Source organism: Mytilus galloprovincialis, chromosome 1, assembly GCF_965363235.1.
Source record: "Mytilus galloprovincialis chromosome 1, xbMytGall1.hap1.1, whole genome shotgun sequence".
Lineage (NCBI taxonomy): Eukaryota > Metazoa > Mollusca > Bivalvia > Mytilida > Mytilidae > Mytilus > Mytilus galloprovincialis.
In genome coordinates, this window is record NC_134838.1 from 118,663,455 (window position 1) to 118,684,002 (window position 20,548).

The following is a 20,548-nucleotide window of genomic DNA, read 5'->3' on the forward strand; positions in this document are numbered from 1 at the left end:
TAAGGGGGTTCGCGGGTCTAAATCATTTATATAGGATTTTTCTATATTTTTCTATAAATGAACTTTATCTTATAGTTAATAGAAAAATGAAATAAAAAAATGGGGTCACCGTTCATTTGCGCTCTCAATCTGCCTTCGAAAGAAGCATACATCTTTGTAAAAGTGATTTTTTTCTGTTGAACTAATAGGAGAAAAAAAAAGGTAATATCGAAATAAAAAAAGAAATTTATTACAGAAATCGCTCAAATTTTACAATAATTTAGTTTAAGTACAGCATATATCGAAATTATATTAAAAAATATAGGTCACCGATGAGTAAAAAGAGATATTTCAATTTTAAAGCCAAAAAATGGCATTTTTTCATCAAAGGGAGATAATTTGGATCTTTTTCAATGATGTTTACATTTTAAAAGTCATCTGGGGCCAACACGAATTAATTGTTTTGAATGTTTTTTGTACCATATGATAAAGTAACAACTACAAAAGGTAATAAATAAAATTTGTAATGAAAAACAAATGTTTAATTTTTTTCTGAAATTTTTATACTCTCGAGCCTCCTTAAATTAATACATTGATAGCTTTTTAAATTGTAACACAAATGTCAAACTTATTTTCATCCCTTACCTTAATGGACCCCTGATTGTGAAGAAAGTGTTCCATGATGAAATTGACATTATACAAAATATAGCTATGTTACTATATTTAGGAAATAAACACAACTAGTTGCAGTATAAACCACAGGAGGTGTCAGAGTTTATCAAATTTTGCTTCAACTTTAGTTATTTTTGTGATGTTTCATAGAGTTCCTTTTTCTTGTCTTTTATGGTGACTTTCAATATCCTTTTATGTTTTCAAATTTAGATAATCCAAACCTTAAGTCCAGGTGAGCTATACAGAACAATGTGTTTCCTTATTGAACTCTTATACTGTAAATTTTAACCATCTCCTAATTTACAAGACCAATTTTAACCAAACAAATATATAGTAATAAAATATGGTATGTCCTTAATAACTTCGTCAATTACTTTGGAGTGTATTCCCTGCAGTTGCAGTTAAAATAAATTTACAGTATAGTTGCTATCCTACACAGAATATGTAGAATTAGTTGTTGGTATTTCCATTTTCCTGCTGTTTAATCACTATTTCCTTCTTATAAATGGCAGTCTGTTTGAAAAGCATGGATAATATCGTTTTATTGTCGAGCCTGGGACTTCTGTCACAGAAAGCTGAACATAGGGATACTGATTCGGTGCAGCAGCGGCATGGATAATATTAAAGCTTTATATTTTAGAAAGAAGCAGACCTTGATAGATCATACTTTGTATATAGATACCTTATGTTATAAAGTTTCCATCTGTCATATGTCAATTGTCTTCAGTGGCGGATCCAGAAATTTTCATAAGTGGGGGCCCACTGATTGACCTAAGAGGGGGCCCGCTCCAGTCACGCTTCAATGATTCCCTATATAAGCAACCAGTTTTTTTCCCAAAAAGGGGGGGCCCGGGCCCCCTGGGCCCCCCCCTCTAAATCCGCCTCTGGTCCTTGACCTCATTTTCATAGTTCAGTGACTACTTGAAAAAAATTATTTCCTTCTATTTATGAGTAATAGGATAACTATATTTAGTCATGATTTCCATACCTAATGACTGTCCTTATAAGGTCTTTGTGCCTGTCAGACAGTATTCATTTGACCACGACCTCATTTCATGAATCGGTGAACAAGGTCAAGTTTTGGTGGTTAAGACCATATATTAGATACTATAAGCAATAGGTCTATTTTATTATGTGTATTGAATGATTGTATGGTGTCATTTAACCTTGCCTCATTTTCATGGTTAAGTGGTAAAAAATAAGTGTTGTGTTTCTTTTTTCTAATACTATATGCAATAGGTCAACTATATTTGGTGAATGGAAATATTTCATGATGTACATGTTGGTCTTCCAGGTTTAATTTGACCTCATTTTCAGGGTTCATCGCTTAGTGTTTAACTTTTGCGTTTTGGTCTGTTTTTCTTAAACTATAAGCAATAGGTCATCTATATTTGTTGTATGTAAGAATTGTAGGTGTATATGTCTATGGTAAAGATCATCTTACCTTGACTTTATTTTTACGGTTCTTCGGTCAATGTCATGTTTTCATGGTTAAGTTTGTTTCTTAAAAACTATAATGCAGAGATTGATTGTAATGTGTACACGTCTTTTTGACTGTCATGATTCATTTGACCATGATCTCATTTTCATGGTTCATTGGTCAATGGTTAGTTTTCATGGTTCAGTCTATTTCTTAGAAACTATATTTGGTGTTTTGAATAATTATACGATGTATTTCTTGTTTTGTTTACCTGACCTTGACCTCTTTTTCTTCGATCATGTTAAATTAATGTGTAATTTGTAGTAAGGCTTTATATAAAGGAACATCCAATAAATGGTGAGAAAAGAAGGCAAGACATTTCATTGTGTGCACTCTCGTTAACTCTGTTCTCTAATATGTTCTATTAGAAATAGAGTTTCACTACATAATTTTCTAACGTCGTACATGTCAGAGCTAAAGCTAGCAGACAGTTTTTGGTGGAAGAAGACTTCGAGTCTTCTGAAGACCAATGCTGCCGACTTTAAAATCATTGAATTCTCCGTATGCCGCATTCGTTTCTGTGTATTACAATTTCATAATGATTCCTGACACCGATTTTTACACATGATTAAGCATCCGAATCATTTAATTTGTAAATTAGGATTGAAAAACAATCACTATCGTAAATATGTACCCTTTTGTTTATGTAAATTATTAGAGTTTATCTCATCTACATGAACGTTATTTGTTTACTTGTAACCGGATGTTTTTACTGTAGATATTTGAAGTACGCATGCGTGAATTTGGTATCGGGACGACTCACCCTGTTTACATGTTATGAATTTGCAGACAAGATTTTGTTTTGAATAAATAGAAAGGATCTATTTCTTATTAAATTGTTGTCTTTATTCATTGTTTTCCTTTGTCATGTGAATTAGATGCCCTTCTATTTCAAATGGTTTGAATCTATTTATAAAATCATTCAAGACTCAGTTGATAAGAGCAGTACGTTGCTGTTGGGAGAATTTTGATTAAACTCTAAATGCTCAAAGAATAAGAAATATAATCTAAACTGAATGTACCTCCTTCTGAATAATTTATTGCAATATAAATATAAATCCCTTTTGACAAGAGAAATCTGACTTTTGTCAGAAATATGTGTTTCACATGTGCAAAGGTAATCACGTGTGGCGGCCATATTGGTTTGTTTACAAATATGTGAAGAAGCCTCTAGAACCATGACCTAAACATAAATAGTCTTCCGAGAACGTAAACTTTATGCAATACTATTTTATCAATCATGATTATTTTCATAAATTTAAATTTAATTATTTAAAGAAATAAAATTATAACAATTACGATTTTAGATTAGAGATTCTACACAGACATGCTTTGATCTATTTATAGCCAAATTAGTTAACCTGTGTGAAAATGTAAATAATGGTCTAAATGGATATTAATTTGTTTACTAAACAAGTAAAGACAAACTATGTATATAATTCACATAAATATTTCAGGACATTTGATTTATTTTAATAAATATAGGATTTAAAAACTGCAAGTGCAAACAAATTTCTTCTTCTTCTTTTTCTTTTTCTTCTTTGCTTAAAACTTTACACACTTCTTTGTTATATTAATCTAAACATCTGTATACTTTTTGGTGATGATTCAAAATTTTATTTTTCAGTTATTTATTATTTTGTAAAAAAGAGTGAAGGGTTTTTTTTTACATGTCGCGCCGTATCTAAAAAAACAATTTATGATTATTGCTTAAAACTTTACACACTTCTTTGTTATATTAATCTAAAGATTTGTATACTTTTTGGTTTTGATTCAAAATTTTATTTTAGTGATATTTAGTTTTTTAAGAAAAAAAAAGAGGGGGGGGGGGGGGGTCATATGTCCCTCCGTATCTCAAAAACAATATATGGAACAAAACAGCCTGGGTTAGTGGGGCTGCTTTTATGGTAATTCAAATTACCTTTTATTCACCTTCTTCCACCTCAGAGCTATCAGCTCTTTGATTTTCAATGGTACAGTTTAAATTAAAACATAAAATTAAAAATGGAAATTGGAAACGTGTCAAAGAGACAACAACCAGATCAAAGAGCAGACAACAGCCGAAAGCCACCAATGGGTCCTCAACCTAGCGAGAAATTTCCGACACCCGGAGTTGGTCCTCAACTGGCACTCAAATAAAATTGTGCACAGGTTCAGTGAAAACAGACGTCAGAACATACACATGGACTTAAATTAAACATTTAAACATACAAAGACCAGAGGCCCCTGACTTGGGACAGGCGCAAAAATGCAGCGGGGTAAAACATGTTTCGTGAGATATCAATCCTTCCCTATACCTCTAGCCAACAGAATAAAGAAACGCATAGCAATACGTACAGTAAAACTCAGTTTAAAGAAATCCGAGTCCGATGTCAGAATAGGTAACAAAAGAAACTAAGCAAAATGACAATGATACATAAATTAACAAAAGACTACTAGTAGTTACTGACATCTCCAGACCTCAATTTTGTACGCAGCTATGGTGTTCCCAATGTTTATTCAATCAAGCGTAGTACAGCTTTCGTTCTATATTCTATATATTGCATGATACATTTGTGTCGAAGTCTTGTTTGTTGTGATTTTACATTTTGATTACTCGACATATGCATCATACCTATTTCTGAATGGTTGCAATTGCCGCTTCTTGATGTTCAGCATTTTTATTTCACATCATTTTTCGAAGTTTAATTTAGTATACCTAATATCTTGGTGTAACCGTTGGACATGATTTTGTAGTAGTCTCAGATAATTGGTTTTCTGAGGTATATATTGTGAATTATACTAGGCGTATTAAAATTAGCTTTGGGGCAAATGGGTTTTTTCTCTTGAAATAAAGATTATCTGTTTATTTACAGCTGCACGAAACAATATGTTATTGTTGTTAACTCGCCAATATTCACAAATAGTATTATACGCTCTCATTTTATTTATGCCATCAATAAAATCAGAGCGTATAATGCATATGGCTACCAAAAATACTTGTACTCATTCGTAAGATTTATATGTTGTGCTTTAAATATATACTGCTCTATGTCTGTCGGTTTGTCCTTTTATTTTTTTGTCATGGCGTTACCAGTTTATTTTCGCTTTTCCTTTTAAAGTGGGGAATGTTTAAACGTTTTAATTGATGTAACAGACGAACTATGATAGTAACCTTTGATGTAACAGACGAATTATGTTAGTAACCTTTGATGTAACAGACGAACTATGTTAGTAACCTTTGATGAAACTGACGAACTATGCTAGTAACCTTTGATGTAACAGACGAACTATGTTAGTAACCTTTAGTGTAACAGACGAACTATGTTATTAACCTTTGATGTAAAAGACGAACTATGCTAGAAACCTTTGATGTAACAGACGAACTATGTTAGTAACCTTTAGTGTAACAGACGAACTAAGTTAGTAACCTTTGGTGTAACAGACGAACTATGTTAGTAACCCTTGGTGTAACAGACGAACTATGTTAGTAACCTTTGATGTAACAGACGAACTATGTTAGTAACCTTTAGTGTAACAGACGAACTATGTTAGTAACCTTTGATGTAAAAAACGAACTATGCTAGTAACCTTTGATGTAACAGACGAACTATGTTAGTAACCTTTAGTGTAACAGACGAACTATGTTAGTAACCTTTGATGTAACAGACGAACTATGTTAGTAACCTTTGATGTAACAGACGAACTAAGTTAGTAACCTTTGGTGTAACAGACGAACTATGTTAGTAACCCTTGGTGTAACAGACGAACTATGTTATTAACCTTTGATGTAAAAGACGAACTATGTTAGTAACCTTTGATGAAACAGACGAACTATGGTAGTAACCTTTGATGAAACTTTTTAAAATATAATTTCAAATGAGAAACTAGCATTCTACATTTTAATGCACTTTCAACATGCTGTTTTCTGATAAATGGTAACTGTTTGTGTAGATCTATGGAATCAAGGCTACTGAATGTTATAATTAAAGTAATGGTAACTGTTTGTGTAGATCTATGGAACCAAGGCTACTGAATGTTATAATTAAAGTAATGGTAACTGTTTGTGTAGATCTATGGAACCAAGGCTACTGAATGTTATAATTAAAGTAATGGTAACTGTTTGTGTAGATCTATGGAATCAAGGCTACTGAATGTTATAATTAAAGTAATGGTAACTGTTTGTGTAGATAAATGGAATCAAGGCTACTGAATGTTATAATTAAAGTAATGGTAACTGTTTGTGTAGATCTATGGAATCAAGGCTACTGAATGTTATAATTAAAGTAATGGTAACTGTGTAGATCTATGGAATCAAGGCTACTGAATGTTATAATTAAAGTAATGGTAACTGTTTGTGTAGATCTATGGAACCAAGGCTACTGAATGTTATAATTAAAGTAATGGTAACTGTTTGTGTAGATCTATGGAACCAAGGCTACTGAATGTTATAATTAAAGCCATCTCTTCTAAAGTCTTGCGTAACCATCTTCACTTGGTTTCCGGTTCTGGAATACAGATATGATATACCACAATTGTTGTATCCATCTTCAGTTTTGTGTGTCGTGTCGTGTGCTCAGTTGATTTTTTGTTTATCTTTTCTGTTTTCCATGGTATTTTCTGCTTTATTCTAATGCAAGATTTTTAAGTTCTCCTTCCCCGGAATTTTCTGACCAGTCTTATAACTATAAGTATTACTTTTTTCATCATTTGATTTGTAATTTCAGTCTTTATTAAATATGATTTATTTTTGTATCAAATCCGTCATTTCGTCTCAAATATCAAAAGAATTATTTATTAGAGTGCGATCATTGAACGTTTTTACAGCCTTAGGCCATAAATAGTTTTTTTGTTCAAACACACTGTTGATACATCGATTTTATTACATTTAAATCTTTTCTTACATTTAAACTTATTAAGACGGTTGGACGAGTCTACATGTCAAAGCCCATAAGTATTCACCCGGAAATGTATACTTTTATTTTGTAAATACAGTAAGTACATGTACTTAGATTATAACCCAGTAGATACAGGTATGCCTAGGTTGTCCAGCATACTAAAGCCACGTAGGGACTATGGAATATAAAATCAATATAAGGTAAGATATTTAAGTTTTTCGTATTGATTTCTTATACTAGTACTCATAACATTGTATCTCTTTTGTCGTCCAGTTTAACGCTCGACAGGTGCCCGTCCTGAAGAGGATGTTTAATTGGAATGACTGGCTTTAATTTTTACTTTATACTAAACTGAGAAAAGCTACAACAAATCTGTATGCTGTTCCAGTGTCCTCAGTCATGTCTTATAGGGATACGAAATTAGTTGCTCGTCCCTGAAATAAAGTTTTTACGTTTTTATATAAGAAATCTGTGTTGTTGTATCTGTTGTAACTGGAGAAGGAGTGCAAAGATATTAAATTTATCGTTCTTTCATTTCTGTCTATTCACTATTGAATAATTTATGTATGTCACGTTGTAGAAAACAATTTCAGTTTCGATATAAAATAAAACTGATTACAAACTTGTAAATTCATGTCATGTGAACTAGTTATGAATCCGATGTCACGTTTATTATGTAAACATTTCGTGTTTCAGCATCAAATTTGCTTGAAACAAGTAAAATGATTTGATGGACTTAAAAAGGTTATTTCAGCACGTCGAATTACACGGTATAGTTAAAATGTAAATGATAAAGAATAATAGAGAAATAATATAAAGAAAAGAGAAAACGGCATAAGAAATGAAAGAGTACAGAATTGAAAGACCCTCCCGATTGCGTTTGCATCTTCAAAAATATGGTTGACTGGCAAATCGGTGACAAAGCCACAGCTTTTATAATTTAGTCTCCATAGGAATATGTCTATCATAAGGATCTTAAACGGTCTAATTAACAAAAATTTGTAACGATAGTTTTGCCTACAGGTAAAGTCACAAAAAAATATGAAAAGCTTGATAGATTTTAATGTTATATAAGCAGAACCTATTTTTTTGTATGCCGAAATTCATTGTTAATCTGCTCTCGTTCTGAATATACATGAAACATTTATAACTGGAAGAAAAGTGACATTGGGAACTTTTACCATAATTCGAAAAGTGCTTTATATGAACTCCCATTTTAGATTGAATATTTATATGAACTCTCGTTTAAGATTGGATATTTCTATGAACTCTCGAGTTTTAGTTTTAAATTGAATATTTCTCATTTTAGTTTTAGTTGAATATTCTTGTTTTAAAGGTTCCTGTTTTCTTGAATATAATGTTTCTTATTTCAAATATCCAAAGAGATTATAGATTTACTATTTTACAACTTAATCCAATGGTTGTCAAACGTGCGAGATAATACATGTACATGTATCTAATACTCGAACTACAAAAGTGTAAGACATAATAGTGTCCTGTGAAAAAGTGTCCACGTGGACAGTTTATCATTGAAATTTGGTATTTAATAATGTCCATTGCCATGGAATGGTGTCCCTCAAAAGGACAGATTTTTACTGATAACAATATGAAATAGTGTCCACTCACAGGACAAATTTTCATAGTAGTTGCTATCAAATTGTGTCCTCCAAGGGAAGTAATATGAAGGTCATTACAAAGTTTTATTATACTTAAATTTTTACTACAATATGAAGGATTGAAGAGAAATTGATCAATATACAAATGTAACCAAATAAATAATGAATGGAAGTGAATATAGCGAAATTTAAATTCTAAGAAATTCCAAGCAAATGGTAATGGCAATGAAAGAATAACAATAAGAAGGAAGTTTAAAATCAAATATGAAGAACTTTATTATATTTATTATGTCAGAGAAGAAGGCAATAGAAAATGAATAATGTCCATTGCCATGAAATATTGTCTCCTAAGTGGACAGCATTTCACAGCAACAGTTGTAAAATATGGTCCATCTGCAGAACAAATTTTTGTAGTGAATGTTTTTAAATTGTGTCCTCCAAGGAAAATAAAACTGAACTGCATCTGTTACTGATTTGAGTTGGAATTATACATGTATATAATTATATTAAAAGATATAGATATGTAGACAAGGATGGTATGAGTGCCAAATGAGACAGTTTTAATGTCAAAGTAACAATTAATTCAAGTTAGTAATTAAAGTTAAAATGTGTCCAGTAATAACAAGGCAATGGATATCATTTAATACTTAAATCATATCAAAAAATGCCCTGGCGGACATTGTGAAAACAAATGTCCACCTGGACAATACTATGGTAGTGAATAATGTTCATGTGCATGGACACTTTTTCATACATGAGGACATGTTTTCATAGGAAATTGTGTCCAGGACACATTTAAATAAGTAAATATTGTCAAAATGTGTTCGGTGGAAATTTTTTCATGGAGGACATTATCAAATCCTACAAAAGCAATTATCGCTATTTTACAAAGTTTAGCCAGAGGACAATAATCCTATTATTATTATTATTACATAACATTGGACAATTATATTTATATTTAATAAAAACCTTTTATAATGTTTTAATACCCTTATCTTTGAATTAATTTATGTTTGTAAACTGTTGCTGGGGCCATCTTCCCCTAGCTTTTAAGCTGTGAACTTGTGTTAATAAATTTGTATATATTCTATAAGGTCTTGCGGTTAAAGCAGCCAAAGTGTCAATTATAGACCTACATACTTTAATGTAACCCGTGCCGTACACGGTAGTTCACGGACTTGTACCGGAATTTCACGGGGTTATACATTTGCCACTGGACGTTAGGCAATCTATGATAACCGTAATCAGTTTTAAATCATTGTATTGTTTATATTTGTGTTTTTTGTTTTTAATATCTATTATACTGTTTCTGTAAGTTTAATTTCCTTTCGTTAATAACTATTTGCTCTTTAATGTGCCTTTTGTAAGTCCGCCGATCGAAATTAAAGAGTCTTCAAAAATTGTTTAATCCCACCACATGTTCCTGTAGTCTGGAATTTCTTCAGAAGTTGTTCTTTGTCAACACATTTTGTTGTCATTTTGAGAATTTGTAAATGATGGTTGATCTGTGATAGTCTCTTTTCATTCACAAAGTTTTAGACTTTGGTAGATATAGAGCTTGATACTATCGTATTGGCATCTGTCTATTATTGGTCACCATATACTTACCAGTGGCGGATTTATTGGGCCCAGGCCCCCTTTTGTTGGAAAAATTTGGTTGATTATACAGGGAATCACTGAGAATGACTTGAGTGGGGCCCCTCTTAGGCAGTAGGTGGACCCCCTCTTATAAAAATTTCTGGATCCGCCACTGAATTACATTTTTTGTACCTCTAGTTGTCTTTTTGTTTTTTTTTAAATGTCGTTTGGTTGCTGTCTAGTTGATAACTACCCATATTTTTCTGTCTTTATGTTTTTTACGATGCTTTTTGGGCTGGCATTTAAGTATTCTTTAAAACTCATTACATAAAAATTAAGAGTGTGGAAAAATAAATCAAGATCAATCAAGTTTTATTCCCATGTCATTACTTCTTCCAAGAACACATCAAAGTTTGTATTTTTGCTATAATATTATAAAAGTTGTGTATTTATATATAACTTTACATTTATGTATACCGGTATTCAATCTTTATTATGGGCTATCATCCATGATTGAAAACATTGTGCGCAATATGAACCCGAAACGGATACAACTCTCATTAAAATATTTTAATTCTGCTTGTACAAAATTAATTATTTTGCCAAATATACGACAAAAAAAAAACCATTCAATCTTTATAAAAGTGTAGTTTGTGATTGTAGGAGAAATAATGAAGGCGTGTCATAATGATTGAGTTTGAAATTGAACACGAAGAAAGGCCTAGACACCGACTGGAAATAAAGAAAAGGGGACACTTGGACAACATCAGAGAGGGGTGAGTAAGGATGATATAAGAATAGAAAATTTCAATAATGGTATAAGAAACTTCATAGAATTAAAAACTGAAGTGTAGGTAATAGTAAATTTAAAAAACCCTGTAACGATTCCTTGATTACATTTAGAAGACCCCGGATACACTGGCAACGAAATTAAATCGATCTTTATTTGAATCGATCTTAAAAAGACCAGTTCGCGTCTACATTGAACAAGCAAGATTGATCGAGATCGATCTTATTTAATCCAGTGCGTTTACACTACAACATAAAAAGAACCTGTCTGACCTTTATTTTCCTATCTAAATATAAAAAAACACCCGAAGAAAGATCGATCGAAGATCGATAAGCGTTTACACCAAAAAAAAAAAAAAAAAAGATCGATTCAAATAAGATCGATCTTTTTTGAAAAACCACCTCTAGAGGTAGACTTTTTAAGACCGGTTGAAGATCGATCTTACCCGTTTACACTGGACCAAAGATCGATCTTTTTGTATCTTAGTAAAGATCGATCTTTTTTGCATGTGTAAACGGGGCATAAAGACCCGTTTACACTGGCAACGAAATTGAATCGATCTTTATTTGAATCGATCTTAAAAAGACCAGTTCGCGTTTACATTGCACAGCAAGATCGATCTTATTTAATCCAATGTCTTTACACTACAACATGAAAAGAACCGTTCTGACCTTTATTTTCCTATCTAAATATAACAAACACCCGAAAAAAGATCGATCGCGATCGACCTAAGCGTTTACACCAAAAAAAAAGATTGAATCAAATAAGGTCGATCTTTTTAACACCACCTCTAGAGGTTGACCTTTTAAGTCTGATTGAAGATCGATCTTACACGTTTACACTGGACCAAAGATCGATCTTAAAAATATCGATCTATTTTGTCAGTGTAAACGGGGTCTAAGTAATACAAAATGTGCCACACAGATAACAGGTTCGGCAAAACAGCAGTGAGATTCAGGATTGGGGACGTAGAGGGCGTATACAAACCCTTTAATTTGATTTCTATTTCCATTTTTTACAGCTTCGTTCCAACTGAGACTACTATAACACAGAGATTGGTCACTCTCAATTTTGTAATATAGTAGTCTCAGGTTCCAAATTGCGGTAGATATATTCGGTTTCTGTATTTACGCCCTTTCTTTTAAAACCCTGAAATTGAATTTATTATAGGATTTTATAGGACATGATTTCCTGGATAAAATTTTCTGGGGACATAGATTACTAACATTGGACTAAATATACTAGTAAATTCTGTAACCATGGACTTTTTATACTGGAAATATTTGACCGCCCAGACATATTTTACCAGGACAAATTTATCACTTACATATCTACTCATCATCAGAGTCATATTCAACAAGTCAAGATTCTGTTGTTGGTCTTATATAATAATTACCCAACTACTGTACCAATAACAGGTACACAACTATTTTTTCTGCTTGTACAAATATAGTCTACTGTTTTACCCTACTTTTCATTTTGAGCAAGCGGTAACGTGGATATTTATTTTTGCGTAATTAGTTTATTTTGGGGTCCTCTTCGCGGTCCGCGTTTAAACTATGTCGATTTCTATGAAAGACCGATACAACTATTTGGATCTAACCCGAGACTACTATATGAGTATATGTGTAATAGTCGTCTCAGATTTAACCAAATAAGGGATCAAGTGCCTGATGTAAATAATACATGGGAACTTAATAATGATCTGAAATTTGTCAAATTCGGAACCATCCTATTATTCCAGTCTTTTGGTTTCTGCAAGGAAATTCAATTTAAATTTTGCCTACGGTCTGGTCACCGTGTTTATAAGCACACTCTGCGGAAACCTGAAATGTCCCCCCCCCACAGTATGTTCATTAATCTAAAACAACAACATTTTTTAATAAAAAAAAAAGTCAAGGTCAGTTAAAAACTACAATTTTGACATTCATCAAAAAAATTATTTAAAGACATTCTCAACTAAAACCAAAATTCCTTTGGAAGTGAAGCTATGTATAAACAACCTTAAAAACAAAGTATGTTGGTTAATTATTTTTTCTCCTTCATATATAAAGATTTTATCATCTTAATCTTTCGATAAACTTTAGAAACACTACACAAATATATTTACATATTGAAAAACCATATCTAATTATAACATCAATCAAGAAGGGAAACATATATTAACATATAGAAAAAAAACTTTTAAAAAATGTCTCTTCGGCACATTTTTTAATACAATTACAGCATTGATTTAGATCAAAATATATGAATACTTAGATCATATTTGAAGACCTGGTATTGTCTTGACAATGAATCTGCTATGTTGCACATCAAGAATACACAATTATCCTTTAATTTGTTGTAACTCTAAACATTTGATTTGTAGACCTTACATAACTCACAATGTTTTGATAACTCATGCTGATTTCCTGAAGTCTACAAATAAAGATAAAGATTTAACATTATACAGAATATTCCCCACTGGTGGCGCATATAACTATATTGGTGATGTTGTTGCTTTGTTAACGTGGTACTTTGTGGTAGTCTTCATTATTGCTGCAATACCCGTGAGTACTGAATTAAAAATGATTTAAGAAGGTATTTTGTGGTAGCTTCTATCGATGCTGTTATGCCCGTGATTAATTAAGAAATAATTCCTTCATGTCATGCTCTATGCTCATTTTAACATGGGTAGGCATTATATTTGTCGATATTTTACACTGAGCGTTAGCGAGGTGTAAAATGTGGTCAAATATAATGCCTACCCATGTTAAAATGAGCATAGAGCATGACATGAAGGAATTATTTCGATTCTAATAGGACAAATACAGTATTTTTATAGGTCGAAGCGTACGAAATTACCGTAAAAATGTTTGGCTGTTCCCGTTTCCTCCTCGAGGAGTCTGTGCATTGCATTTCAAATTTGATAAGTTTAAAAACTATGAGCAGGGTAAATATATGTTGTTTCATAAAAAAAAATATAATAAAAGTTTATGTTAGCTGCGTAAATGTATATATTTTAAAGGATAACGATGGAAATAACGTTAATATAAACAGTAAGTTCGTGCGCATGTGTTAAACATATTTTGTGCTCATTAGAACACGGCTTTTGTTTACAAAGCGTAATAAGGACGTCATATTAGAATGACCTATATCTTCTATATAATGGTTCTTTGTGGTAGTTTGTATATATTCTTCAATGTTACTGCAGTATCCGTGAATTTAGATTTTATAAACGATATAAGATGGTACTTTGTGGTAGCCTCCATTATTCCTGCAATACCCGTGAGTATAGTATCATATAAGATTTTTAAGATGGTACTTTGTGGTAGCCTCCATTGTTCCTGCAATACCCGTGAGTATAGTATCATATAAGATTTTTAAGATGGTACTGTGTGGTAGCCTCCATTGTTCCTGCAATACTCGTGAGTATAGTATCATATAATATTTTTAAGATGGTACTGTGTGGTAGCCTCCATTGTTCCTGCAATACCCGTGAGTATAGCATCATATAAGATTTTTAAGATGGTACTGTGTGGTAGCCTCCATTGTTCCTGCAATACCCGTGAGTATAGTATCATATAAGATTTTTTAGATGGTACTGTGTGGTAACATTCACTGTTTCACTGTTGCTGTCATACCAGTGAATTGATTTATTACCGATATAAGAAAGAACTTTGTGATAGTCCTCATTGTTGGTGCCATACCCGTGAGTATAGTGTTTTAAACTATATATTATGATACTATGTGGTAGTATTCATTTGTTGCTGCACGTAAGTATTGAATTATTACAGACATAACATGGCGCTTTGTAAAAATTGGTCATTATTTCTGCTATACCGGTGAGTATAGTGTTATTATCGTTATAACATGGTACTCAGTGACATTTTTGATCACGTCTATATTACTAGAAACATTGGTTTTAAAGTAGTGGTCTGCATAAGTTACAATAGCAGATTTGAGTCGTATTAATCACCACTAAAGAAGCAATTCCATTTTTAATTCAGTAAAACTATTTTTGTTATACAATATAATACAATATAATACAATATTTTTATTGTCAATCAAGGACGCCCTTAATATAAAGAGCAGTATAATTACAAACAATTTATTACAATGATTTTTATTAATTCTTAATGATATGGGTTTAGGTACATTGAATGCGTTAAGTTATCATTTCAATATTAGTATTTAAAACCTCAAATTACACATAACTCATTTCTGCATTATTCAATTTATTGTAACCCGAGTGTAAACATTTATAGTTATCTTTCTTTTACCTTGTGGATAACATCTGCTGGTTTACTTTTTCATGTGTGCAAGCTTTGGTAAATGCATTGGTGATTACTTTTACTGACGTAGCATATAATTTATAAATTATTTAAAAGTTTGTCAGAACTTCTTAGACTTGATCTTTGGTTTCATTTTTTATAAGTTGTGTGTATGTCAACTAACTGACTTTTTTGGTGTTATAGCCAATTGTATAAAGTATGTAGGAAAACACAATATCGTTGGCTAGCTTGCTTGCTATCTGAACTGTGAAGTCATTACTAAGTAAGGTATTGTATACTTCCCTCCTTTCGAAGTCGCCTAGTCCTACAGACAGATGGATTGGTTATCTGTTAAGACTAGTCTTCTCTTTAAGGAGGGTAGTTTACCTAACCCTATAATGACTTCACGGTTCAGCTAGCAACCCAGCTAATCAAAGATATTCCCTTTACCAACACACGCAATGCAATCGGCTGTAATTATATTGTAACAATGACTGATATATGGGGAATGCATCGATAAAATAGCAATCGAATAACACACACACGCTGTGTTCAAAAAGACAGTTTGAAGTAAAAATAGGATATTAAGGAGATAAAGTTAAGTTTCTATTTCATATGACAAGCTCAAAAATAAACAACTGTCAAGAAAATTCTGAATAAGTGTAAGAAACCAAATAACGATTTGCCATTAACACCAAAATTTTTAAGGTCAACGTAAAAGAAAGTTAGAAGTAAACAAAACAACAAAACAAAAACAGAACGTGACAAAAAAATACAGTTATAGATACAACAACACTGCAACACCAAACAAGGATTATTGTAATAGAAAGTTAGCTCATAGAACTCTATTACAGACAACAAAATTATAAAAAAAGAAGATGTGGTATGATTGCCAATGAGACAACCCTCCACAAGAGACCATATGACTCAAAAATTACAACTATAGGTCACCAGATGGCCTTCAACAATAAGCAAAGCCCATACCGCATAGTCAGCTTTAAAAAGCCCCGATATGACAATGTAAAACAATTCAAACGAGAAAACTAACGGCCTTATTTATATAAAAAAATGAACGAAAAACAAATATGTACCACATAAACAAACGACAACCACTGAATTACAGGCTCCTGACTTGGGACAGGCACCTACTTAAATAATGTGGCGGGGTTAAACATGTTAGCGGGACCCCAACCCTCATGAAGCAAGAATATAATATGTAAAAGAGAGGCGAAAGTTATCAACGCGTTATTCAACTCATAAGTCGAAAACAAACTGCCAATGACATAGCACAAACATGCAAATCACAACATGGAAAACTAAAGTTTGAGCAACAAAAACCCCAATCTAGATTGCAAGTTTAGAACCCCACCCAAAAAACCTTTGGGTGATCTCGGGAGATCTTAAATGACACGAAAAATGTATTATACTGTATGCAACCATCATTAAAAACACATTTTAAGCAGTTCTAGCACATAAAGCAAAAAAGAGAATGAGAATGGAAATGGGGAATGTGTCAAAGAGACAACAACCCGACCATAGAACAGACAACAGCAGAAGGTCATCAACAGGTCTTCAATGCAGCGAGAAATTCACACACCTGGAGGCGTCCTTCAGCTGACCCTTAAACAAATATATATACTAGTTTAGTGATAATGAACGCCATACTAAACTCCAAATTGTACACAAGAAACTAAAATTACAAGACTAACAAAGGCCAGAGGCTCCTGACTTGGGACAGGCGCAAAAATGCGGCGGTGTTAAACATGTTTATGAGATCTCAATCCTCCCCCTATACCTCTAGCCAATGTAGAAAAGTAAATACATAACAATACGCATATTAAAATTCAGTTCAAGAGAAGTCCGAGTCTGATGTCAGAAGATGTAACCAAAGAAAATACCGCTATAAAAGGCCCCGAAATGACAATGTAAAACAACTCAAACGAGAAAACTGATGCCTTCTTAATGCGTTCTTACATTTTAATAGTGGCCGTTGTACTCCTAATACGATTTTATACAGCGACATCATGAACATTGCAGCAAAAATCTATACAATGTCCAAAAATAAATTACTGCACAGAAAATAAAAGAATAAAATCGAACTAGATACTTATGTCCGCAAATTATTTTACGTTAATGTTTCTATTTTGTAGATAGCATGTTACTGCGAGAATAAAGCCATTAACATAGCTAACGCTATTGTCCTGTGTATCATTCTCATATATCATATTATTGCTCTTTATGCAGTGACGAAAAATAGAAAGAAGTTCCGAAGAGCTTGGTTTGTAACTGAGGTAGGTTTCTGGTTTTGCTATTAGTTGAGCACTAAATAAAGAGTTCTTTTTGTATGTTCATGGACTCGACACACTATTCTTCCAACCTACATCTTTCTTCAATAGCAGTTATTTTAATTTAACTAAACAGTTCATACCAAAAGATTTGTCTTTGCTAGAAATTTCGTCTGTCTCAAGAAACATGCATGGTCGCCATAACGTCTTTGATACTGGGACTAGACTGACGGCAAACATTTACCAAGTGATAAGTGTTGTTTTGTCAGAAAGGTTAGTGTTCTGCAAAGCGGTATCTGTTTATTTTTTCAATGTTAACACGATCACTACGCTTGCTAATGACACCACATAAACTCATTTTGAAGTGACGACAGTTTAACCGTTTCTAAAACTTACATCATTGTCAAAACCGTCAAGCAAAGTAGTTTCCTATGTGTTGCATCTAAATCCTTTTTAGTGTATATGTTCTTCATAAATAGCTTTAGTTCGCAATAAGATTACCATTGACAAAATGATGTCGTAAGTTCCTCTTCCTACGAACTGCTGTAATCAGAAGTGAATCGAAAAAAAAAGAGAACCGAACTTTAATATATCGGATTTATGGGACTTTAAAGCATGATTTGAACTATTTGTACGAAAAATAAGGTTTCTATTTTGGCACATTTGGACTTTGCAACTTGAACGTCATCAATTATACTATGAATGTTCGATCAAATGCTGTGGACCGTTTGGTATATTTTTGTAATTTTTAGGGACATACCTCTTTAAACAATTAAGTACTTATTAATGCTATTTTCAGACATCTTTAGAGAAGTACATATTATAAAATGGGTTTTAGATGTTTTAATTTATATGTTAATTTTGTTTCAGACTTCAGCAGAAAAGTACATGGGATTACAAAACTATTTTGTCGACGTTTCTATAGACAATGCTCTAGAACTTCATTTTGTGAACAATGGGCAAAGACAGAAAATTATTACAATGTTGTCTGATAAACAAGGTATTGTATCATTGATATAAAATTCATAAGATGTAGTATGATTGTCAGTGATACAACTCTCATGCAGAGACCAATTGACGTAAATATATGCAACGTTAATGCAACGTGCCATTGGTTTTGTTGTGGCAATCTTTTCATTCTTATGGCTTCGCCAAACTTCATGTACAAATCAAAGTACTCTATCATTTTTCAGATGTTTGTTTGTGATTTTGTCTTTTATCGTTCTATTTGATGCAGGTCTTATAAATAATCACCAAAAGTGCACATATTTTATAATTCAGTATATGTAGTGGATACCTTAATAATGGTACTCATAGCAGGTGCTATATCAGATAATCAACGTTTTACAGTAAAGTTATTACAGATTATGACTACAGGTGTTAGGACCATCCTCATGCAAACATGTCAGTATTACGCTAAATGGTTTTTATTTATTTTGTCCTAGGAAAGTATATCAAATTATTAAGCATCCGCCAATTTCTAACAACTTAGTTTTTAAGCACGTCGTTCTACCCATCGCCTCAGTATCCTTTAATATACCACAACTTGTCTGTACATATAAAGAAATAAAAAATGAAAAACATATTATCCATTGAAAGACTTTGAATATATTTGAACAATTGTGAGACTAATCAATTTATGTTTTTACTTTTTTTTTACTCAGTGCGAAGCATGCTGCTGATGTTATGTACGAAATCCTATTGGAAAAGCCGAGTTGTGGACCCAAGCATATGCTTGTCTGTGACGTCATTTATATGCTTAATAGGAATGTTTATACAAATTATTACATTAAGAGTTTTGGCAACGTAGCTTGTCGTGATTGGTGGAACTTGAGTTCGTTATCAGCAATAAACCAATCAGACTTAAACTAATGATGGAGTACTAAGTTTCGTACATAATTGTAATATATATCCAAGGCTCAACACAACAACTCTGTCATTGACTTTGTGATTGATACAAATATTGCATTAATGATTTAACACTTGTACGATCTATTAAACACTACTAAATAAAGTTACAAAAATTGTTTGATATTTGAAACCAGCTTGTCAATCGGTTATTAAAATATATCATGTAGCAATTACAGCTAAAATAGAAATGCACCGATTCGTTCATTTGATGAATAGTCAACAAACAACTTGATTTCCGTGATTTTGTATTACTTTTAACTTTTTGTTTACTATATTACAGTTTCAGGCCCTTCGCATTTGAAGACAAAAAAGCGCGGCAAGCGTACACAATATAATAAGCCCGGTATCTTGGATGAGTGTTTTTTTTCGGAATATGCATCATATCGATCAACTTGACTCATAATTTCAACATTAAATAATTTATTTACCATTGTTGCCTTACATTAGCCCTACTGTTTGCACAGTGTTTTAAACAGAACTCTGTTGATTTTGTTTATGAAAACATGTATCATGTCATTTTTCAGTGAAACTGATTAAAAGAAAAAAAATTCATAAATGATGATGTATCAGTGTTTTTAAAGACATTTTTATGTACGTTATTTAAATTTTTTGTATATCACGTCAATGTAGTTAAACAGTATTTATGATTTGTAATAAAACAAAGACTGTTATGTTCTTCTATGTGTCTGTGGAATGTAAGTTAACTTAATATATAGTTTAAGTGTTCCACGGGAATGATATTAATATCAGTTGGAATTTAAGTGGCAAAAATCACCTCCCCTACAAACAATCAAAACTGGATTTCTTCAAAGTTTGCACGTCCGCCACACGGACAATTTTGATTATAAATCATAACCCTACGAAAACTTTCTTATAAAAAGTAATAATGAATATCAATTGAATTAAAGCAGACTTACCATATATTGTTATCATTTCCCTCTAAATATAGCAACGATGAGAAAAAAGTTGCTATTCGAAATTTCGAGTGTACCAACCTCAATGTATTTCTCGTGTGGCATTATAACTCACTGGTACAAGTCAATTAGCCATAGATGTATGCAGCTACAGAAGTTCTAAATACAAAAAATACCAGAATACTCGATACTT

General features: G+C 32.3%; 1 protein-coding gene across 4 annotated transcripts; it reads left to right on the top strand.

The window, feature by feature from the left end:
* The first annotated feature begins 7,013 nt into the window (after positions 1-7,013).
* LOC143054540 (uncharacterized) lies at positions 7,014-19,557 on the top strand. 4 transcript variants are annotated; one of them, XM_076227571.1, is made up of 6 exons: positions 7,014-7,104; positions 10,866-10,978; positions 13,361-13,541; positions 17,396-17,536; positions 18,401-18,530; positions 19,195-19,557. In XM_076227571.1, the coding sequence occupies exons 2-6, from the start codon at positions 10,890-10,892 to the stop codon at positions 19,338-19,340; spliced, it is 687 nt and encodes a 228-aa protein (XP_076083686.1). In that variant the 5' UTR covers positions 7,014-7,104; positions 10,866-10,889; the 3' UTR covers positions 19,341-19,557. The 4 variants fall into 4 exon arrangements, with proteins under 4 accessions (XP_076083686.1, XP_076083679.1, XP_076083692.1 ...); XM_076227564.1 differs by having other exon boundaries at positions 7,051-7,208; XM_076227577.1 differs by lacking the exon at positions 7,014-7,104 and adding an exon at positions 7,111-7,208 and having other exon boundaries at positions 10,853-10,978.
* Positions 19,558-20,548: the final 991 nt, after the last annotated feature.

Coding starts and splice junctions, on each gene's coding strand:
- LOC143054540 (XM_076227571.1), top strand. CDS start 10,890: ATGATTGAGTTTGAAATTGAACACGAAGAAAGGCCTAGACACCGACTG. Junction 10,979..13,360: donor TTGGACAACATCAGAGAGGG/GTGAGTAAGGAT, acceptor TTTGATTTGTAG/ACCTTACATAACTCACAATG. Junction 18,531..19,194: donor AATGTTGTCTGATAAACAAG/GTATTGTATCAT, acceptor TTTTTTACTCAG/TGCGAAGCATGCTGCTGATG.